At 42.7% G+C, this 25,234-nt stretch overlaps 1 protein-coding gene across 2 annotated transcripts in view; it reads left to right on the top strand.

The window, feature by feature from the left end:
* The window catches only part of hapln1b (hyaluronan and proteoglycan link protein 1b), a 119,085-nt gene that overhangs the window by 78,533 nt on the left and 15,318 nt on the right, over window positions 1–25,234 (top strand). For both annotated transcript variants that reach the window (XM_072281038.1, XM_072281039.1), the window contains one exon: window positions 15,686–16,060. In XM_072281038.1, coding sequence (XP_072137139.1) covers window positions 15,686–16,060 — 375 coding nt within the window. The remainder of the gene's footprint in view (window positions 1–15,685; window positions 16,061–25,234) is intronic.

Raw genomic sequence — 25,234 nt, forward strand, 5'->3', positions numbered from 1 at the left:
ATTCCGCTGCTAGGTGTATCACAGTCCATGGGGTGGCATGGTAGTGAAGCGGTTAGTGTAACATGTTACATTGCCAGTGACCTGGGTTCAAATCCCGATGATGTCTGTCAGGATTTTGTGTGTTCGCCTCTTGACTGTGTGGGTTTCCTCCTCTTGGATCCCGGTGCTCTTGTGATCCAAAGGTTAGATTAGATTATGAAGACACGCAGTCCTCTTTTATTGTCATTTAGTAATGCATGCATTAAGAAATGATACATTATTTCCTCCGGTGTGATATCACAAAACACAGGACAGACCAAGACTGAAAAAACTAACAAAACCACATAATTATAACATATAGTTACAACAGTGCAACAATACCATAACTTGATGAAGAAGTCCATGAGCACAGTACAAGTTCAAAGTCTCTCAAATGTCCCACATCTCACGCAGACGGGAGAAGGAAGAAAAACTCTCCCTGCCATACCCCACCACGGTCCGACTCTGAGTCATCCGAAAACTTCGAGCCTTCGATCAGCTCTCCGGCACCGAGTACTGAGCGCCATCTCTATCCGAATGATTCGACCTCAATCTCGGTTGCAAACAGCAGGCAAAGCCGGGGATTTTGAGGCCTTCCCTCCGGAAGATTCCCGATTGCGCAGTAACAATAGCAGCGAACTGGCATTTCAGAAATTTCTCCAGATGTTCCTCTGTGCTTTCACGTCTGTCTCCATCAAATCAGAATTGTCCACGGCCCCTATTTAACGGATACGATATCATTTTTCACTGGAGGGCTGCGCACGCGCGGCACGCTGCTTTCTCTCCTCCCGCCCTTAGGTTCTTGAGAAGTCAAGAATAAGCCATAGTACTAGTTCTTTATGGCTACTTTATTAAATGTTACATGAACAAAAACTGAACAAGGGAGAGCTGAGAGAACAAAGGAAAAAGCGGTCATGGTTTTCTTATACCCAAACTAGAGGTAACAAAATTTCCATTGACGACAATTAACCTTTAATTATTTCATTATAGGTTCAATTACAATTTCAAATACCATGCCACCTGCTACTGAAAACTAAGGTGCTTCTAGAGAAGTACAGAATTACTGGAGAAATCACTGAAAATTACATGTATATGGGTGATAATACAGTATAAAATAGTATAAAATTACAAGCAAGCATAGGAAAATTAACCTACAAGAAAAGTGACAGTTTAACTCCCAATCCAACTCCATGTGTGCTTCAGTTTCCTCCCCCAGTCCAGGGACATGTGGGTTAGCTTAGTGAATTATGGGCATGCTATGAGGGGTGATTGATATGTTTGTGGCCTGAGGTAGAAGGAGTCAATATTAGAAAATCTACCAAATTTATTATTCAACATAGTCCCCTCCTACATGTACATACTTAGTCCAGCGGTTGTGGAGCATACGGATCCCTTCTTTGTAGAAGTGGTCCACAGCAGGGGTGATTGAGAAGTTTGTGGCCTAAAGTAGAAGGAGATGAGTTATTAACTTCAAACTTTCTGTATTTTAACTCAGAGAGTTGAACTGCATGTGCATATAATGAGAGCGTCTTGGACCTCCAGGTGGCCCACAGCAGGGGTGATTGATAAGTTTGTGGCCTAAGGTAGAAGGAGGTGAGTTATACAGCTCTTGTTACATGCATGTGCAGTTCAACTCTTTGAGTGAAAATGTAGAAAGTTTGAAGTTAATAACTGATCTCCTTCTACCTTAGGCCACAAACTTATCAATCACTCCTGCTGTGGACCACCTCTGGAGGTCCAAGACGCCGACTTCTACAAAGAAGGGATCCATGTGCTCCATGACCACTGGACTAAGTGTGTAAATGTAGGAAAAATAAATGTGCTAGGTTTTCTAAAATTGACTCCTTCTACCTTAGGCCACGAATTTGTCAATCAGCCCTCGTACGTTGGTGCAGGAAGCGTGGTGACACTTGTGGGCTGCCCCCAACGCAGTCCTCAGACTGTGCTGGGCATTGTTACAAAATAACTCATTTCACTATACGTTTGGTTATTTCAATGTACACAGGAAATATAAAGCTGATCTTTAATCTTCAATTACCATGAACATATTGACTCTATGTCCATCTTTTTAAGAAATGTGCTTAGTTTTAATAAATTTTAAAGTTTTAATCATTTAAATAGCTGTCACTGGTGTTAAAATGTTAAGCTGCCATTAAAGATGCTCCAGGGAGTTAAAACGCAGGATATGCCATCCAAGCCCCAGTCACTGTTTGTAGACTATAAACCAGCATGGTCACAAGGATATTCTGAGGTCCAAATGTGAATGACAGGCTGAGTTAAGCATGATCATTATTTACAAAAACTCATTGTTCGAAACTGCATTCTCACTGTATGTTTCGAAGTGCATGTGACAAATGAAGCTAATCTTCATACATTCGAAGAAAGGCAGTTCCCCTGTACAATGTATTTCATACCTGAGTAAATAATTCAGTCAGTAATCCCTGCCAAAAGTCCCAGGGAATAAGCAGCACCAATCCAGTATTTTACAGGCTCAGGGCATTCATTTGAGAGGCCACTTGTACAAATTAACTCATAGCCATTATTTCATAATCAGGTTTAATATCACCGACATATGTTGTGAAATTTGTTGTTATGCAAGAGCAGTCCATTGAAATACATAATAATAGAAAAAAACCTGTGAATTACAGTAAATATACATATATCACATTAAATAAGTAGAGCAAAAAGAGAAAAATAAAGATGGTGAGGTAGTGTTCATGGGTTCAATGTCCATTCAGAAATCAGATGGCGGATGGGAAGAAGCTGTTCCTGAGTCATCGTGTGCCTTCAGGCTCCTGTATTTTCTGATGGTAGCAAAGAGAGATGAGGGTATGTCCTGAGCGGTAGGGGTCCTGATGGATGCTGTGCCTTTATGAGGCATCGCTCCTCGAAAATGTCGTGAGTGCTGGGGGGGGGGGATGGATACTGCCCATGATGAAGGTGACTGAGTTCATAACTTTCTGCAGTTTTTTCCAATCCTGTGCGGTGTGCCCCCATGCCCTACACCAGATGGTGATACAGCCAGTTAGAATGCTCTCCACAGTACATCTGTAGAAATCTGCGAGTGATTTTGGTGACATACAAAATCTTCTCAAACTCCTAATGAAACATAGCTGCTGTTGTGCCTTCTTTGTAGCTGCATCAATGTGTTTGGCCCAGGATAGATCCTCAGAGATGTTGATACCCAGGCACTTGAAAATGCTCACTCTTCCCACTTCTGATCCCTCGATGAGGACTGGTGTGTGTTTCCTCATCTTACCCTTTCTGAAATATGTCTCTGAAGATTGTTAGTAGTTAGTGATATATTTCTGATGAAAGCCTGCTGTGATTTGTTGCTTGTCAGGGCGGATTCTCTCATATATTAAAAAAAGCACTGTGCACACAGTCTGTCGGCAGTTCCACCACAGCCATTGCCAGCAAAAATAGAGGAAAGTAGTAAAAATCTTGGAGGCGCTTCAAGTCTGTAATCTCATCCTGGGGCCATTTGCCGTTGTAGCTGATGATATCATTTGATCTGTCTGAGCCGGGTTGCCAGTTTTTAATCATCGTTACTTGTCCATTTTTCTCCCTTTACAGATGTTTCGTATAGTCTCATAATCAGATCCTGTTCAATCCTCCTGCTTTGTATTTGGAATCGGATGCCTACTTTCATTGGTCCCCTCCTGAGCTGCATGTTCATGTTGTTCTGTAAAGACCGTTTCCATTCAGCAGCTCAATAACGTGGCGGTCAGCATAATGCTATTACAGCGCCGCGAGCCGGCTGCAATTACTGTATGGAGTTTGCACGTTTTCCCCGTGATTGAGTGAGGTTTTCTCTGTGCTTTCTCAAGGTTGTATTCCAGAGACGTACCAGTTAGAAGTTTAATTGGTTGCATGGGTGCAATTTATGGCGTGGTCTCCTTGGGCTGTAAGGACCTACCTTGCCATATCGCTATATAAACTAAACCTGATTAACCAACAAATTAATAGTTAAAGCAATGCACAAAATGCCGCAGGAACTCATTAGGTCAGGCATCATGTATGGAAGGGAATAAACTGTTGAGAGAAGAAACACGGGGAGAACGTGTTTTGGGATGCAAGGTCTTGGCCTGAAATGTCAACTGCTTATTCCTCTCCATAGATACCGCCTGGCCTTCTGAATTCCTCCAGCATTTTATGTTTATTGTCCTGGATTTCCAGCACCTGTAGAATCTCTTGTGTTTAAAATTAATAGTTATGCCAGCACTGTATAGCTATGAACTTCTTGTTAAAATCAGATGGCCAGCAGGTAAGGCAAGGATGAGGTGTATGGTGACGGTTTTATCCTCTGGGTTGGGCAGTCCAGAACTAGGAGGCAGAGATATGTGGTGAGAGGGGAAAGATTTTAAATGGAGGGTGGTGAGCAGTGGAGGGGCATAAAGGGATATAGGCCAAGTGCAGGAAATTGAAGCTAGCTGTGTGAACACCGTGGTGATCATGGTCTGGTTGGGCTGAAGGACTTGTATCTGTGGTGTTTTGATCTATAACTCTTAGATTCTGTAATGCTATATCTGTTCTTAGTCTTGTATTATCTAACCTCTTTGGCATATTTGATTAGTTCTTGTTCTGCTGAAAAGATTTATTTTCATCTTCTATTCTTCCTTTGCACGATCCTAAAATATTTTCTTAATTGTTCTGATTGTCACATGTACAGTATAAATAATTAGAGCACATTTGAAGTATCTGGGCCTGTACTCACTGCTGTTTCGAAGAATTGTGGTGGGGGGGGCGGGTGGGATTCTCACTGAAACCTATATTAGAAGGCCTGGATGGAGTGGATATGGGGAACCAGTTACAATGTGTCAACGTGAACCTGTATGTGTCCAGGACACAGAAATGGACAGAAAAAAAATCATTGTAGACACTACCCACCCTGCAAACTCTCTTTTCCAAAAGCTCCCTTCAGGAATGCACTGTAGCACCATTAAAACAAAACCTTCATGCCATCTTAAAAGCTTCTTCCCCTGGGCATTTAATCTGATCAACCGTCCTAGTTAACCTCCCCCACTCCCTTCTATCACCACAGTCACTGCACTGCACTTTAAACATTTTAAACCACTTTTTATAAAGCTGTTTACATTGTAAATGCATGTTGGCATTTATGTATTTATGCACATTTTATTCCATACCTGCACTTCACCCTCTAACTTTATTTTATATAATTCTCTATTCTTTGTAATTGTTGAATGTTGTTCATTTTGTGGCATGTTGTGCTCCGATCCACGCACCGCAGCCAATTCCTAATACAAGTAAATGTATATGGAAAATAAAGTTGATCCTTGATGTCACACTTGTGTAGAAGGAATATCACTTACCCCTTACCAACTCCCGCCAGAGTTCTGGTCTGATGCAGAATGAGAAACAGAATCAGGTTTCTCATCACTGACGACATGAAGTTTGTTGTTTGGTGGCAGCAGTGCAGGATATAAAAAATTGCTGTAATTTACAATTAAAATATAGTGCAAAAGACGACTTTTTTTTATAGGCATCCATTAGTCTCTTGAGACCATGGATTTGCGCCTTGGAAGGTTTCCAGGGAGCAGGCCTGGACAAGGTTGTATGGAAGACCGGCAGTTGCCCATGCTGCAGGTCTCCCCTCTCCACGCCACCGATGTTGTCTAAGGGAAGGGCATTAGGACCCATACAGCTTGTCACCAGTGTCGTTGCAGAGCAATGTGTGGTTAAGTGGGTTGCTCAAGGACACACACGCTGCCTCGGCCAAGGCTCGAACTAGTGACCTTCAAATCACTAGACGAATGCCTTAACCACTTGGCCACGCGCCAACGCATGCCAAGAGACGACTAGCAAGGTTGTATTCATGGATTCTTGGACCACTCAAAAATCTGATGGTGGAGGGGAAGAAAGCGTTGAGTGTGGGTCTTCAGGCTCCTGTACCTCCTCATCAATGGTAGAATGAGAAGAGGTCCCAGATAGTGAAGATCCTTAATGAGGGATGCCGCCTCCTTGAGGTACTGCCTCTTGAAGATGTCCTTGATGGTTCAGAGCAGTGATTCTCAACTGTTCTTTGGCCACGGCCCCCTTAGGAGCTCTTCTCAAGTGTCAGGGCCCTCCCTTCAAGTGAATTGGGGAAACTCACTACGTATGTTTAGTCGCCAAATTAACCAAATTACTGTGAAAATTTACAATTTCAACTGAGATTTAGCAAATGACATAGTATAAATGCATAATAATACAGTATTTCAATTCTCCTTCTCATTTGCATTGGCTAAAAACTACCAAAAATGAAAAAAATAAAAGAAATGATTTTTCAATTTTTTCTCTAGCTAAATTGACAACATCGACTGGGAAATGGTTTAGGAAGGCTGCCTAAATGTTTTTGACTTGGGTATAAGCGTGCAAAATACAGATACATTACTAACAAAAAATGCTGTCACCCGAAGCCAGGGATTTTTTTTTTCGGTGACTTCATATGCAGTAATAAACACTTTTCACAACCTACCTTTACGTATAATATATCCAAACACGTATACTTTAAAGTTACTAGGCTAAAAAAGGCCTAGCAAGACATGCTGTTCTTCGGAGAATGCAGTATGGCGATAATAGATGCGAGAACTGTTGATTGAATACGTTGACCCGGTGCAGTCTGGTTCACGACTGACTCTGCTGTGTGGGAGGAGCTTAAGCAATGAATTTACCAGGTGCGCCAAATGCAAACGGTGTGTTGACAAGATATGATAAATAGGAAGGAAACTATTGACTCCAATGAAGTTTGCTGCTTGGGTATTTCATCGGTTCAGTTACCAGGGCCCCCATAAACCCTTGGGGCTCCCCTTCTCACAGTTTTCAGTCAGCGGCCTCCTTCAAATGTGCCAGGGCCCCCAAGGGGGCCATTTGGTCGCCGTTGAGAATGGCTGGTTTAGAGGGTTAAGCCTGTAATGGAGCTGGCTGTGTCTACAACTCTCTGCAGAAAAATGGAGGGCTATACAGAAGAGAAGGGTTAGATTGATCTTGGGGAATGTTAAAAGATCAGCACAATATCGTGGGTTGCAGAGCTTCTACTGTGCTGTAATGTCTATGGTCTGTGTTCGAAGCTCCTATGCGTGTTCTCTACACATGGCTTATTACTCTGCAGTGGAGATCATGCTAACTATTCTCCTGAGAATTCCTCAGTGAGCTATTCAAATACAAGCAGAGAACCACAAAGAAAAAACGATCATTCTAACCTTTTGATCATTTATTAATTTTTGAAATAGCCAATCAATAATTGCATTGTATTATGTCTCATGTTGCTTATAGACCTGTCAAATTGTACTTCAAGTATGCCTCAATAGTGTACTCTGATCAGAGAGGTACCAGTAAATATTATGTTGCATGAATTGATTTACTGAGAATTACCAGAAATTAATAATAGATGCAGTGAAAAAGTGTTATGATCTGCTCAGGTATAAGTGGGGATAAAAATAAACTGTTTACACTACTGGGACAGATATCATAAGGTCTCAACAAATGATCTGGAATCATGGGTTAATATTCCACCGCGGCCGCATTGAAATTTAAATTCAATTAATTAAGTTAAAAGACCATGTGGTCTCTCCCTCTCTTAATCTGGATTTCATCTGACTCCAGATCGTAGTAATGTTGTTAACAGTTGACTACCTTCTGTAAGACTTTGCCAAATTAGCCAGTTATATTGAACTAGTGTGAAACACTATGATTAAAACAATGAATCCAGATGGACTAACAGCATCAAACTGAGTACCAGACAAGCCAAGACTCATCAAAGCAAAAATTGTTGGAAACACTTAGCTGGTCAGGTGGAAAATGCGAAAAGAGAAACAGAGTTAAGGTTTCATGTCAAAGACTGTTTGTCAGAACTGGGAAAAAAGTAGGAGTAAACATTGGCAGAACACAATACACATGAGGACTTTGTCAAAACTGAGAGAGCTGCCTCACAGATCAGTCACAAAATATCCATGTTCTCTTGCATAGGATCAAATCATTCAACCAACACTCCAGCATCAAAATCCCCAGAAATATCCTGTTCGACCATCTGTCGGAATGTCCTGTCCTTTCAACTGCAGGAATGTCCTGTCCTACCAGTTGAGGAATTTCCTGTTTAACCAGCTGCAGGAATGTCCTGTCCTACCATCTATCGGAATGTCCTGTCCTACCATCTGTCAGAATGTCCTGTCCTACCATTTGCAGGAATGTCCTGTCCTGCCATCTGTCGGAATGTCCTGTCCTACCATCTGCCAGAATGTCCTGTCCTACCATCTGTCGGAATGTCCTGTCCTACCATCTGCCAGAATGTCCTGTCCTACCATTTGCAGGAATGTCCTGTCCTGCCATCTGTCGGAACGTCCTGTCCTGCCATCTGTCGGAATGTCCTGTCCTACCATCTATCGGAATGTCCTGTCCTACCATCTGCCAGAATGTCCTGTCCTACCATCTGTCAGAACGTCCTGTCCTACCATCTGTCAGAACGTCCTGTCCTACCATCTGTCAGAACGCCCTGTCCTACCATCTGCCAGAACGTCCTGTCCTACCATTTGCAGGAATGCCCTGTCCTACCATCTGCCAGAACATCCTGTCCTACCATTTGCAGGAATGTCCTGTCCTACCATCTGTCGGAATGCCCTGTCCTGCCATCTGTCAGAACGTCCTGTCCTACCATCTGTCAGAATGTCCTGTCCTACCATTTGCAGGAATGTCCTGTCCTACCATCTGTCAGAACGTCCTGTCCTACCATCTGTCAGAATGTCCTGTCCTACCATTTGCAGGAATGCCCTGTCCTACCATCTGTCAGAACATCCTGTCCTACCATTTGCAGGAATGTTCTGTCCTTCCAGCTGGACAAATATCCCAGTTGTTGTTAGACAGATGTAGCCCTGGAAATCCATAATATTGACTACACCGTTTAATGGAATTTTGTGGCATTAGCCTATGTGTTGGCAAGGAAAGTACCTTAAGGTTATTATAGCCAAGTATGGTAGTGGGGACAAGCTTCCTCGATCTATTAGATGCTCTCAAAAACCGTGCATCTCAAATAGCCTCTGACAACCAAGTCCAGCTCCTGGCTTTCACGTGTGGTTTAGCTACTAAGCCCAGCAGAACTGTTTTTACTGACAGGAGAAGGGGCAAAGACAGGTTACTGTCACCTTAAAACCAGCTGCTTTGGACTGATAGAGGTTGAGAGCTCATCTCAGAGAAGGATCTCAAACCTCCGCTGCCTTGTAGCTATACACATTCATGGTGAAAGCTTCAGGAGTAAACGCCAAGAGAAAAGTCAGGAGCCAGAGTCCCTAAGGTAGTCCAACGTTGAGTTGTACACTGACTGGTAACTCCTGCAAGGCTGCTGGCGCCAAATTCTATTGGTCTCCACCGTTCTTTTGGATTCATCAGCTGCATGGAGAAGGGAAGCTTGCCACATGGGCTCTCCACATCGTACTACCCTGGCTTGCATATCACGTAGAGAGCTAGGACCTAACATCCATGGTCAACTCCAACTAACAGAGGGCCTCGTGATGCAAGGAAACCTTTGGTTGATTGTGACTAGCAATCCTCCTGTAACAGTTAATCAATAAACCTTAAATAGTGAAATTTGAGGCTAAGAACAAAAATATGGACTCCCAGTGGAGGGATTATTCCAACCCCATGGATATGATGTAAGAAGTCCAATGTCTGTGAAAATATGATGTCATTTTAGTTGTGTTATGCTTAGTGGATTGCTTTGCAGCACCAGTGATTGGGGTTCAATCCCCATCAATGTCGGTAAGGAGTTCGTATGTTCTCTCCATGATTGCATGGATTTCTTCTGGGTGCTCATGGTATACAGAACCACACTGACTCTGAGTCTGGATGACCTTCAGCAGGCTTCCCAATGCATCAGAAAATCACCATTTGCCTCTTACTCCTTCTCTCTTTTCCCATTTCCCCTTCAGGTTCCCCTCTTCCCCCTCTCTGCCCATCACCTGCCTCTGTTCCCCCTCCTCCTTCCCTTTCTCCCATGGTCCACTCTCCTCTCCTATCAGATTTCTCCTTCACCTATCACCACCCAGCTTCTTGCTTCATCCCTCCCTCCCCCACCCATCCATGTACCCCCTCACCTGATCTCACCAAATCACCTGCCAGCTTTACTCCTCCCGCTCCACCCACCTTCTTATTCTGGCTTCTGACCCCTTCCTTTCCAGTCCTGATGAAACGTCTCAGCCCAAAACATCGACTATTTCTTCATATCCATAGATGCAGCCTGGCCTGCTGAGTATTTCCAGTATTTTATATGTGCTCCTCTTAATTTGTAAAAGATTTGAAGGGAATGGGTAATTTCTTGACCATTAATTGATCACAAGTAGAAAATACCATGCTATTTTGATGGATATTTAAAAAATGGATAATAATAAAAATCTATGGCTCCAGTCTCTGATGTAGTGCCACTGGGAACTTCATTGTCCTTTCCTGCACATAACTTCTCTCTCCTGGAAATGATGCAGAATCACATACTTTTAAATCCAATTGACTTGTCCTTCTCCTACCCCACCTTCTTATTCTGGCTTTCTCCTCCTTCCTTTCTATTCCTGATGAAGGATCTTGGCCCAAAACAGTTTATTCCACTCCACAGATACTGCCTGACCTACACCTTATGTGTGTTGCTCTGGATTTCGAACATCTGCAGAATCTCTTTTGTACAGGAAAAGCCCCAGTGAATCATCCAAGTCATCCAATAAGTTAAAGAGTGAGGTTATGTAACAGTGATAAATGTACAAGCGGGGTCTTGTACGTTCTTGGCCCGGTGTTCTGCATTTAAAGCAAATCTCACCTAACACAGAACATAGAACAGTACAGTATAGGAAAAGGCTCTTCAGCCCACAGTGTTGTGCTGAACCAGCAAAAAATAAATCAAAAACCCAAAATCTAATCTCTCCGATGTACACAATGTCCATATTAGAAACATAGAAACATAGAAAATAGGTGCAGGAGTAGGCCATTCGGCCCTTCGAGCCTGCACCGCCATTTATTATGATCATGGCTAATCATCCAACTCAGAACCCCGCCCCAGCCTTCCCTCCATACCCCCTGACCCCCGTAGCCACAAGGGCCATATCTAACTCCCTCTTAAATATAGCCAATGAACTGGCCTCAACTGCTTCCTGTGGCAGAGAATTCCACAGATTCACCACTCTCTGTGTGAAGAAGTTTTTCCTAATCTCGGTCCTAAAAGGCTTCCCCTCTATCCTCAAACTGTGGCCCCTCGTTCTGGGCTTCCCCAACATCGGGAACAATCTTCCTGCATCTAGCCTGTCCAATCCCTTTAGGATCTTATACATTTCAATCAGATCCCCCCTCAATCTTCTAAATTCCAACGAGTACAAGCCCAGTTCATCCAGTCTTTCTTCATATGAAAGTCCTGCCATCCCAGGAATCAAACTGGTGAACCTTCTTTGTACTCCCTCTATGGCAAGGATGTCTTTCCTCAGATTAGGGGACCAAAACTGCACACAATACTCCAGGTGTGCTCTCACCAAGGCCTTGTACAACTACAGTAGTACCTCTCTGCTCCTGTACTCGAATCCTCTCACTATAAATGCCAGCATACCATTCGCCTTTTTCACCGCCTGCCGTACCTGCATGCCCACTTTCAATGACTGGTGTATAATGACACCCAGGTCTCGTTGCACCTCCCCTTTTCCTAATCGGCCACCATTCAGATAATAATCTGTTTTCCTATTTTTGCCACCAAAGTGGATAACTTCACATTTATCCACATTAAATTGCATCTGCCATGAATTTGCCCACTCACCCTGCACCCTCTTAGCATCCTCCTCACAGCTAACACTGCCCCCCAGCTTCGTGTCATCCGCAAACTTGGAGATGCTGCATTTAATTCCCTCATCCAAGTCATCAATATATATTGTAAACAACTGGGGTCCCAGCACTGAGCTTTACGGTACCCCACTAGTCACCGCCTGCCATTCTGAAAAGGTCCCGTTTATTCCCACTCTTTGCTTCCTGTCTGCTAACCAACTCTCCACCCACACCAATACCTTACCCCCAATACCGTGTGCTTTAAGTTTGCACACTAATCTCCTGTGTGGGACCTTGTCAAAAGCCTTCTGAAAATCCAAATATACCACATCCACAGGTTCTCCCCTATCCACTCTACTAGTTACATCCTCAAAAAATTCTATGAGATTCGTCAGACATGATTTTCCTTTCATAAATCCATGCTGACTTTGTCCAATCATTTCACCGCTTTCCAAATGTGCTGTTATCACATCCTTGATAACTGACTCCAGCAGTTTCCCCACCACCGACGTTAGGCTAACCGGTCTATAATTCCCCAGTTTCTCTCTCCCTCCTTTTTTAAAAAGTGGAGTTACATTAGCCACCCTCCAATCCTCAGGAACTAGTCCAGAATCTAACGAGTTTTGAAAAATTATCACTAATGCATCCACTATTTCTTGGGCTACTTCCTTAAGCACTCTGGGATGCAGACCATCTGGCCCTGGGGATTTATCTGCCTTCAATCCCTTCAATTTACCTAACACCACTTCCCTACTAACATGTATTTCGCTCAGTTCCTCCATCTCACTGGACCTTCTGTCCCCTACTATTTCTGGAAGATTATTCATGTCCTCCTTAGTGAAGACAGAACCAAAGTAATTATTCAATTGGTCTGCCATGTCCTTGCTCCCCATAATCAATTCACCTGTTTCTGTCTGCAGGGGACCTACATTTGTCTTTACCAGTCTTTTCCTTTTTACATATCTATAAAAGCTTTTACAGTCCGCTTTTATGTTCCCTGCCAGTTTTCTCTCATAATCTTTTTTCCCCTTCCTAATTAAGCCCTTTGTCCTCCTCTGCTGAACTCTGAATTTCTCCCAGTCCTCAGGTGAGCCACTTTCTCTGGCTAATTTGTATGCTTCTTCTTTGGAATTGATACTATCCCTAATTTCTCTTGTCAGCCACGGGTGCACTAACTTCCTTGATTTATTCTTTTGCCAAACTGGGATGAACAATTGTTGTAGTTCATCCATGCAACCTTTAAATGCTTGCCATTGCATATCCACCGTCAATCCTTTAAGTATCATTTGCCAGTCTATCTTAGCTAATTCACGTCTCATACCTTCAAAGTTACCCCTCTTTAAGTTCAGAACCTTTGTTTCTGAATTAACTATGTCACTCTCCATCTTAATGAAGAATTCCACCATATTATGGTCACTCTTACCCAAGGGGCCTCTCATGACAAGATTGCTAATTAACCCTTCCTCATTGCTCAAAACCCAGTCCAGAATAGCCTGCTCTCTAGTTGCTTCCTCGACATGTTGGTTCAAAAAACCATCCCGCATACATTCCAAGAAATCCTCTTCCTCTGCACCTTTACCAATTTGGTTCACCCAATCTACATGTAGATTGAAGTCACCCATTATAACTGCTGTTCCCTTATTGCACACATTGCACACATATTCCACTATCTTTCTTACATTCATGTCCCTCTCTAAACATCTCTTAAAAGCCTCTAGTGTATTTGCCTCTGCTACCACTAGGCAGCGCATTCCAGGCATCCACCACTCATTGAGTAAAAAAACTTACTCCTCACATCCCCTTTGTACCTACCCCCTCTCACCTTCAATACATGCCCTCTGTTATTAAACATCTCTACCTGGGAAAAAGATACTCCCTGTCTGCTCTACCTATGCCACTCATAATCTTATAAACCTCTATCAGATCTCCTCGCAATCTCTGCTGCTCCAAAGAAAACAATCCAAGTTTGTCCAGCCTCTCGTGATAGCATTTTTCCCTCTAAACCAGGTAGCATCCTGGTAAATCTCTTCTGCACCCTCTCCTAAGGCTTAACATCTTTCCTATAGTAGGGTGACCAGAAATGTATGCAGTACTCTAGATGTGGTCTAGCTATAGTTTAATAAAGTTGCAACATAACCTCTTGACTTCTGAACTCTATGCCTCAACTAATAAAAGCAAGCAGTCCACAAGCCTTCTAAACCACCCTTAACAGTGTATTGCCTCCTGACATTTGCAATACCTCACATTTATCTGGATTAAACTCCATCTGCCATTTCTTTGCCCATATCTGCAACTGATCTATATCGTGCTATATTTTTGTTGGTCTTCTACATATAACCATATAACAATTACAGCACGGAAACAGGCCATCTCGGCCCTTCTAGTCTGTGCCGAACTCTTACTCTCACCTAGTCCCACCGACCTGCACTCAGCCCATAATCCTCCATTCCTTTCCTGTCCACATATCTATCCAATTTAACTTTAAACGACAACATCGAACCTGCCTCAACCACTTCTGCTGGAAGCTCGATCCACACAGCTACCACTCTCTGAGTAAAGAAGTTTCCCCTCATGTTACCCCTAAACTTTTGCCCTTTAACCCTCAACTCATGTCCTCTTGTTTGAATCTCTCCCACTCTCAATGGAAAAATCCTATCCATATCAACTCTATCTATCCCCCTCATAATTTTAAATACCTCTATCAAGACCCCCCTCAACCTTCTACGCTCCAAAGAATAAAGACCCAACTTGCTCAACCTTTCTCTGTAACTTAGTGCTGAAACCCAGGTTAACATTCTAGTAAATCTCCTCTGTACTCTCCCTATTGATGCTTTGAAAACTTACTTCATCATCCACAACTCCACCTATCTTAGTATCATCTGCATACTTACTAATCCAATTTACCACCCCATCATCCAGATCATTAATGTATATGACAAATAACATTGGACCCAGTACAGATCCATGAGGCACACCACTAGACACCATCCTCCAATCTGACACACAGTTATCCACCACTACTCTCTGGCTTCTCCCATCCAGCCACTGCTGAATACATTTTACTACTTCGATATTAATGCCTAACGATTGAACCTTCCTAACTAACCTTCCATGTGGAACCTTGTCAAAGGCCTTACTATCTACAACTCCACCAATCTTGTTATCATCCGCAAACTTACTAACCCACCCATCTATATTTTCATCCTGGTCATTTATATACATCACAAATACCGGAGGTCCCAGCACAGATCCCTGCGGAACACCACTAATTACAGACTTCCAGCTCGAATAAGTCCCTTCAATCACTACCCTCTGTCTTCTGTGCACAAGCCACTTCTGAATCCAAGCCGCCAATTTGCCACAGACCCCATGCATCTCAATCTTCTGGATTAGCCTCCCAGAAGGGGCTTTGTCAAATGCCTTACTAAAATCCATGTAGACAACATTCATTGTCTACCTTCTTTAATCTTCTGCGACACCTTGTCAAAAAACTCAGATCTAACTAGTAGGACGCGACCTGCTCCGTACCAAAGCTATGCTGACTCTCAATAATTGGGCCATGGGTTTCCAAATACTCATATATCCTATCCCTAAGGATTTTCTCCAGCAATTCCCCCACTACTGACAAGAGACTCACTGGTCTATAGTTCCCAAGGTTTTCCCTTGTTCCTTTCTTAAATAGAGGCACAACATTAGCCATTTGCCAGTCCTCCAGAGCCTCACCTGTGCCTGGAGAGGACATGAAGATACTAGTCAAGACTGTAATACCCATGATTTTGATTTTCACTTATCAAAATTGATTTGGTTTGGTACCAATTTCTAAGCATTACAGAAAAATAATACAACTGAACCTCTGTTAACATGTTTCTTTTGTTTTGCTTTGTAGATAGTGAATCACGGCTGGGCATAACGATAGATCAACCTAAAGTTATCTCCTTTCGGGGCAGCAACGCCACTCTGCCCTGCAAGTTCTACTATAAGCCGGTTCCTGCTCGCGGATTTTTCGGTCCTTTCAAGGTCAGGATCAAGTGGACCAAACTCACCTCAGATTACCTCAAGGAAATTGATGTCTTTGTTTCATTGGGAAACAACTGGAAAAGTTTTGGAAATTACGAGGGAAGAGTTTTCCTGAATGACGATGATGAGAATGATGCCTCTATAACAATTACAGATTTAACTCTGGAGGACTACGGCAAATACAAATGTGAAATCATTGAGGGGCTCGATGATGTCACTGGGACCGTACTGCTGGATCTCCAAGGTATAATAACATGTGTCTTGATTTATTTCGATTGATTCATTATTCTTATCCACATTTGTAAAAGAGCAAGCCCCAAAGACCATGTTGGACAACAGTTAAGACCATAAGACATGGGTGAAGAACCAGGCCACATGGCTCATTGAGTCTGCTCTTCCATTCCATTGTAGCTGATTTATTCCCTCGCAACCCCATTCTCCTGATTTCTCGCTGTAACCTTTGACGCCCTGACTAAACAAGAACCTGTCAAACTCTGTTTTAAATACACTCAATGACTTGGCCCCCGCAGCCAACTGCAACAATGAATTCCACAGATTCACCATCCTCTGGCTAAAGAACTTCCTCCTTATCTCTGTTCTAAATGGATGTCCCTCTATTCCAGAAATTCCCAACCTTTTTTTGCCAGGGACCAATAGCATTAAGCAAGGGTTCCGTAGACCCCTGGTTAGGAAACCCTGCTCTATTCTGAGGTTGTTAATTGAAGTTCTTGATCGTTGTTGAGGTTGAGGAAGGCTGACAGTCATGCTCATGACAAGTTCCTGATCAGCAGTGAGTTAATCTGATCCAATGGATACTGCAGTGTAGCCTGACCCAGGTAGCGAAAGGCAGTTTTAGATCGTCACCAACACGTTATTCACAAATGGTTCTCTCACTGCATCTTTAGGGTATCATTAACAGCAGGTATGATCAAATTAATTGACAAGGCTCCTATCAAGATTAGAAGATTAGAGTGGAGGGTCTCAGCCCTCTCCATAGATGCTGCATGACCTGCCGAGTTCCTCAAGCATTTTGTGTTTGTTGCTCTAAGTCAGGGCTTCCCAAACTTTTTAATACCATGGATCCCTCCCATTAACCAAGGAGTCCATGGACCCCAGGTTGGGAACCCCTGTTCTAGAAGATTAACCTTATTTGTCACATGTATACTGAAACAACGAAACACACAGTGAAATGTGTTGCTGGAATCAACGACTAACAAGGTCCAATGATGTGATGTGTACAAGTGCCCCCATGTTTCTTGTGTAATAGAGCATACCCAAAACTTGCTAGCCCTAACTTGTATGTATTTGGACTGTCGAAGGAAACCAGGGCACCCAGAGGAAACCCACAGGGTCACGGGGAGAACGTACAAACTCCTTACAGACAGTGGCAGGAATTGAAACCCAGTTGATGATTGCCGGCACTGTAAATCCTTGTGCTAAACGTAACGCTATCAGACCACCCCCACTGTAAAATAACACATAGTTTCACCTGAAGAAGGTGCACTAAATTAATTATTAATTGTAAACATTTATTTGCTTTAAACACTTCTCCTGATAAACCTAATTCTTATACGGGTCTCTGTTGTGGACTGAGAGCAGAGGGAGGGGAATCATGGTTGGGAAACGGGGAAGAGAGAGGGGAGATAATGGGAAGCACCAGAGGGACAATAAACTAATTGCGCCCATGCCACACCCCCCCAACACTCCTTCTCTGCTACCTGTCCCACCTCCCTCAGCACTCCACACCTGCCATTCCCAACATCCTTTGCTCCCGCCAGATTTACAAACTCGCTGTCCATTCCACATTGACAAATACAGTACTGTGCAAAAGTCTAAGGCATCCTAGATATATATTTATTTATATATCTCTATCTATCTATATATATCCGTATCTATCTATCTATATATATCTATATCTTCCTCTTCCTCTCTCTCTCTCTCTCTCTCTCTCTCTCTCTCTCTCTCTCATATATATATACACACACAGTACACTTTCACACAGCACCGTGCTGCATTTTTATTGTAATTGCTGTGTTCATTCACGTATAACTTCTGATTGAACCTGAAAACAGGAGAAAAAAAAAGCCAGAACTTGATATAAACCTTTATTCAGTAAACCATACAACTACAAAAAACCCCTCAAAACTCAACAGTGCATCCCAAAGCTTGATGATCTAAATGGTTTACCCAAGAACATTTGAGATGTTGGTAAGACCAACAACCTGTCATTGGAAGTCAGTTGGGGATTGGTTGTCAGCTGACCGATATGTGTTGGTTGTTTCAGTTCACTGTTACAGTAATTTATAGTTTGTTTTTAATTGCACTGCACTGCACCCACAAAACAGCAAATTTCATGACAAATGTCAGTGATATTAAACCTGATTCTGATTTATTTTTAAGGTTGAGATCAAGTTCCAGTTGATTATCATTCCACCACACATGAATACAGCAGAACAAAACACCAGTCCTTCAAGGCTGAGACGCAAAACATGCACAACACAGCACAGGGCAAGGCACACATAGCACATTCAAGATAGCATGCAAACATATAGTCACACAAAAATACATACATATATAACCCAATTCCCTGAGTGACATGTCCCACAAATTAATGCTGCTGTTCAGGTAGTCCACAAATGCACGCAATCCATCTTGTCATTCCACCGATTGAGCAGTGGAGGGCAACACCAACAGGAGATGCCAGTCCCCAACCACCCGAGCATGGACCCCATGCTACACTGCCTCCAGTGTTTCCTCTCCTGGACTACAACAGCAGGCAAGCCCACGTCTTGAGGCCACACAGCTTCCCCGCCATCTGTTGCACCAATAGCAATACCTGCGACACCTTACACTATCAATGCCCATCCGGGTCTTGCGATCGCAAGAGCAATAGCCAAGCTAAACACCCGCTGTTATGCTGCATGCCACCTTCCGACACCAACTCCAATGCTTTTGATGGTTTCCTGTAGCTGTCAGCAAATGGTCTGCACCAAGTCCAGCTCATTGTCAGGGTAGCCCTGCAGTACCCAAAGTTCTTAAAGTGAAGCATTGTATTGTAAAAGTAAAAAAGACATTTTAAAAAAGAGAAAAACACTTTTGGTTGGCCCCTGAGAGGCTGCTGTGTCTGAGCACCCTGCCATCTTACTGCCATCTTTTCTGTTCATAATCTGTGTTTAACAGTTACTTCCAATATGCTTTCACAGAGAGCGAGTCAGAGAGCTATGGTGTTGAACAGCACAGAAATGGGCCCTTTCATCTATCACATCCACACTGATCTTTTTGCCTTCATTAGGTCTGTCGCTTTTGATGCTTTGTGATGCTCAGATGTCTCAATATGTCACTGAAGCATGCTAAACCCGAAATAATATTTGTGCTTTGGGAAAAATGCAACGTACTAAAGGAAAATTCATTCCCCTCCAAGTAGCATAGCATTCTGACTTGAAAATAAATCATTTCCCTCAGCCCTGCTGGATCTAACTCCCTTCCCTAACAGCACATCAGAATGCCAGAATTTTAAAAAGATTGTTCAACACCACTTTGTCAGGGACGGTTAGGATGGAGCAGTGAATAATGTCCTTGCCAGTGAACCCACCCAAAAAAGGGGGAATTTTAAAAAAACTTTGGTGAGAGATCAGATAGAAAATTAGGACTCGGGGAGGAGAAAGGAGAAAACACAGCAGGGGAGGAGTGATGTTACAATGGGGCATCTAGAATGAAAAATTGGGAAGTCTGGAATTCAGGGCAGCAAATCATTAAAACATCAGCAGAGAATTAATGTGTAGGGTAAGGAGCAGCCAGTGATCCAGGAATGAGGTTAGAAAATGTCCAGCAATACATCTGATAACTAGGGCAGGAGAAAACAGCAATACTTGGGGAATCCAGCAGCAACAGAAACGCAAATCAGATCTTTACGTCCCTTGCTAAATTATCGCAAGATGCTGGCCCAAACTTTAAGCAAGCATAGGAACTCCATCTTGCAAATGTGGTATGACTGACTCAGACCTGTGTTATGTGGGGGAATTGTGAACATTAGCTGTGTCCTCAATTCCTTGTGCTTTTCCAGTTAACTTTGAGTAGCACAATAGCGTAGTTCTTAGTGTAATGCTATCATAGTGCTGGTGTAACGAGCTGTTTGGGCCTATGTAGGGCACCAGAGAGCTTTGGGCTCTGAAGTTTTTAAAGCACCTGAATTGGTTAATTGTTATTTAACGAAAGTTGCTAATCATTTAGAGTTCCTTGTGTTTTTCTTGAGCGACTCGCTCTTGGTAATGCGGTCTCCTGGTGCTTTCTGTTTAAACTTGTTCCGTTTATTTGAGAATTCATGTTACTGGTATTTCTTAAGCAGACACCTGATTAGAGCTAATCACGGGGTCCTAGTTTTTGAGAATGTTATGTCTCACGGTGTCGCTTTGCCACCAATATTCTGTCGGAATTCTTATAAATAATCTCTGGTTGCCGTCTCAACATTGGAGTAAGTCCTTCCTCTACACTTGAATTATGACATTGCCAGTGCTCATCATGACATCCGGTTTCTCAGGTTTAGTTCCACTTCTGTCTGCAGAGAGTTTGTATGTTCTCCCTATGTGCATGGGTTTCCTCCCACAATCCACGGATGTACAGGTTAGGGTCAGTGAGTTGTGGGCATGCTATGTTGGCGCTGGAGTCATACTGAGACTTGTGGGCTGCCGCCAGCACATCCTCAGACTGTGTTGGTTGTTGATGCAAATGACGCTTTTCAGCGCATGTTAAACACAAGAGATTGTGCAGAAGCTGGAAATCCTGAGCAGCACATACAAAATGCTGGAGGAACTCAGCAGGTCAGGCAGCATCTATAAAGGGATTAACAGTTAACATTTCATCAGGAGGTTTCATTCTCAACCCAAATTGTCAGCTGTTTATTCCTTGCCATAGCTGCAGCCTGACCTGCTGAGTTCCTCCTACATTTTGCACTCGTCACCACATGTTGCAATGTTTCGATGTACATGTGAAATACAATGCTAATCTTGCAAACAAAACTTAAGAATTCCATCTTGCAAATGTGGTGTAATCTACTCAGATCTGTGTTACAGGGGAATTGTGAAGTTTAGTTGTGTCCTCCCTGCTCTCTGCTGTTAGAGTTAACTGAGAACTATGTGTTGCATTTAAATAAAGCCACAGCCTGCCTTATATACTTTGGCACAGCCCCGCATTTCTCCATTGTAAAGCTGAGAGTAAAACATTGGGAATCTATTAAAAGAGGCTTCGTGTTTCATGAGCATTATCTAAATAAAATACAGTGATTTGATGGGACAGCTCTTTAACACATGGGACAATTGCTTAGAAAGCAGACAAGGGTTGATACAAAACCGAATAATTAGCCAATCCCTTTACAAAACTAATACCAAATAATTAAATAGTTCATCATTCTTATAAAAAGATTCATTCTCTGGAAACTAGTTCCAAAGTAAATATTACACCATAGAAGAGAGTGGGGAATGAGCTGCCAGCAGAATTGGATCTGATTTCAACATTTAAGAGAAATTTGGATAGGTACATGGATGGGAGGAGTATGGAGGCCTATGGTCCTGGTGAAGGTCGGTGGCACTAAGCAGATTAATAGTTTGGCATAGCCTACATGGATTGATTGGCCTGTTTCTGTGTTGGTGTGTTTAAAAAAAACAGAGCATAGAATGAGAATCAAAATCAGGTTATATTACTGGCATACAGTATGCCATCAAATTTGCTACTTTGTGGCAGCTGCATTGCAATATATAATAAAAAATATATATAAATTACATTAAGAATATAGTTGAAAAATTAAATTAAGTTAGTAGTGCAAAAAGTAAACACATGGTGAGTTTGCGTTCATGGGTTTATTGTCCATTCAGAAATCTGATGGTAGAGGAGATGAAACTGTTCCTAAAATGTTGAGTATGTGTGTTCAGGCTCCTGTGCTTCCTCCCTGATGGTAGCAGTCAGAAAAGGGCATTTCCTGGGTGACGGAGAGAGGGGGGTGGTTGGTCCTTAATGATGATGTCATCTTTTTGAAAGGATCCTGAATGCTTGTGCCCATGATGCAACTGGCAGCTTACAACTTCCTGCAGCTTTTTCTGGTCCTGTGCAGTGGCCCCTCCATACCAGATGTTGATGCAACCAGTTAGAATGCTCTCCATGTACATCTGTAGAAATTTGCAAATGTCATCAGTTACATCCCAAGCCCCATCAAACTCCTGATGAAATATACGAGTTGCTGTCATGCCTTCTTTGTAAATGTTGGGCCCAGGATTGATCTTCAGAGAAGCTGAGACCCAATAACTTGAAACTGCTCACCTTTTCCACTGCTGATACCTCAATGAGGTCTGGTGTAGGTTCCCTCGTACATCCCTACAATACTGTACAGGCCCTTCAGTCCACAATACTGTGCCAACCTTATAATCTACTCTAAGAGGCAGCAACTCAACGAATAAAAGCATGCAGACATGGTCTAGAGGTTCATTTGTTGTTCAAACCAAACATCAGAATGGGGAAGAAATATGATCCAAGTGACTTTGACCATTGAATGATTGTTGGTGCCAGACAGGGTGGTTAGATATCTCAGAAACTGCTCATCTCCTGGAATTTTCATGCACAACAGTCTCTAGAACTTACAGAGAATGATGCGAAAAATAAAAAAAACATCCAATGAGTGGCAGTGCAATGCTTGGAAATGCCGTGTTAAGGGGAGAGGTCAGAGGAGAATGGTCAGACTGCTTCAAGCTGACAGGAGGGCAACGGGAACACAAATAACAACACATTACAACAGTGGTGTGCAGTAGAGCATTTCTGAATGCACAACCCAGTGAACATTGATATTGACAGGCTACAGCAGTAGAAAAGACCACAAACATGAACTCAGTGGCCACTTCATTAAAACAGGAGGTACTTAGTAAATTGGCCACTATGTGTATATGAAGATGTTAATGAGATGGAGGCTAACCAGTTTGCTGCAACACAGTGAGAAGATTTGCAGAATCTAATCAGTCATAAATTATTTAAATTTGCTTTCTGCTTTGAAAGTTGATTTGATTAATTTATTTGATTAATTTGACTTGATTTATGCAGAACGGTTGCTGGCATGCATATGTATATATGAATTAATTTATATTAATGACACCAGTATAACCAAGTACATTTGCAGTCCTTATAACAGAATTTAGGAACAGTAATTTGACAATGCCAGACAATTAATAGTGATAGACAGAATTTAGAACTCATGGTCAATGAGTTTGGAGGGATACAATAAAGAAATGGGACACCATGGTAGTGCAGCATTTAGCATGATGCTAATACAGCTCAGGGCATTGGAGTTTGGAGCTCAATCCCGGCATCCTCTGTAAGGTATCTGCACGTCCTCCCCGTGGAATGCTTGGGTTTCCTCCGGATGCTCCAGTTTCCTCCCACAGTCCAATAATATACCGGTTTATAGGTTAACTAATTATTGTAAATTGCCCCAGAATTAGGCTAGGGTTAAATCGGGAGTTTCCTCCCACAGTCCAATAATGTACCGGTTTATAGGTTAACTAATTATTGTAAATTGCCCCGGAATTAGGCTAGGGTTAAATCATACCATATCGCCAAATAAAAATAAATTAATCAATTAATTGGGGTTTTTCTGCAGGAAATACATGCAAGTCATGTTTATTGTCATCTGCACAAAAAAACTTACTTGTTGTAACATCACAGTTGCATAGCACCAAATAAGAAGCATTCACAAGACAAATATAAACTATGCACTGTTTTTAATTGTACAAAATTAGAACAACGAAAAATAAAGTCCAGTTTAGTGCAAAGTGATCAAAGTGTTGCGGAATTGTAGTGACGCAGGTCTTGCCAGTTGGCTTAAGAATCAAGTGGTAGATGAGAAGTAGCTGCAAATGGACTTGGTGGTGTGGGACTTCAATTTTCTGTACCTTCTCCCGGATGGCAGCTGAGAGATGGCACGGCCTGGATGCTGGGCACCTTTGATAATGGATGGTGTCTTCTTGAAGCAGCACCTCCTGTGGATGCTACTGATGGTGGGGGGGTGGGGGGGGGTGGGGGTATGTGCTTGCGATGTACTGGGCAGAGTCCACCAACTTCTGTGGCTTGTTACATTCCTGTGCATTCGAATTGCCGTACCACACCATGACGCAACCAGACAGAATAGATTCAATAATTGTTGATCAAACTTGTAGAAGTTTGTTAGAATGTTTGTGAAGTGATTGAGTTATGTGAACATCACCATCAAATTTCAGCACTATGGAGAAAAGTAAGTATGACTAATTGTCATTATTAATGATAACTGACTTTTAACAGGTTTGGAGTTTCCTCTGGCCTCAGTTAGTAAATGTGATATGTTGTTAAATAAGGACATATTTGAATGGCTGTTTCTAAATATTTCTGACCTCATATTCCATCTGAGTAGCCTCCAACCTGATGGCATTAACATCAATTTTTCTAACATGTGGTAGTTTTTCCACTCCTCTCTTCCCTCTTCTGCCATTCCCACTTTGGCTTTGGTCTCACCTCTTCTCTTCTCCTCACCTGCCTACCAATTTCCCTAGGTCCCCTCTTCCTTTCCTTTCTCCTATAGTCCACTCTCCTCTGCTATCAGATTCCTTCTTCTTCAACCCTTCATCTTTTCCATCTATGCCCTCCTGGCTTCTTAACTCATCGCCGCTTCCCAACCCTCATGGCTTCACCTATCACCTGCTAGTTTGTACTTCTTCTCTTCCCCACATCTTCTTATTCTGACTTCTTTCCCCTTCCTTTACAGACCTGATGAAGGATCTCAGCCCGAAACGCCAACTCGTCAATTGTTTATCCTTTTCCACAGATACTTCCTGACCTGCTGAGTTCTTCCAGCATTCTGTGTGTGTTGCTCTGGATGTGCGGCATCTGCATGATCTGTTGTGTCTCTGACAGATTTTGTTCATTTGTACTTCTGCTTCTTACAATTATGTCAACTTTATTCGCCATAGACATTTCCATGTATTTGGAACTTGCTGTGGTATGTTCGTGCGACATGGAACAAAAACCACCATGCAACAATTATAAAGAATAATATAAAAATAAGTATGATGTTAAAATACGGATATGGAATAAAATGGTCAAACCAACACATGCAAAGTGCTGGAGGAAATGAGCAGGCCAGACAGCATCTATAGAAAAGAGTAAAACAGTTGTCATTTCGGGCTAAGACCCTTCATCAGGAGTAGAATAAAGGAGGGAGAGGGAACCTCGAACCAGACCATGAGAGGCCTGCATCGGGCATTTTCATGCCTTACAAGGTGCAGATTGAAAGTCTGTGTGGGGCGCCACTCCTCGCACAGACACTAGAGCAATGTGTGGTTAAGTGCCTTGCTCAAGGACACAAACACGTTGCCACAGCTGAAGCTCAAACTAGCGACCTTCAGATCAC

The sequence above is a fragment of the Mobula birostris genome, chromosome 17 (genome assembly GCF_030028105.1).
Source record: "Mobula birostris isolate sMobBir1 chromosome 17, sMobBir1.hap1, whole genome shotgun sequence".
NCBI classification, from domain to species: Eukaryota; Metazoa; Chordata; class Chondrichthyes; order Myliobatiformes; family Myliobatidae; genus Mobula; species Mobula birostris.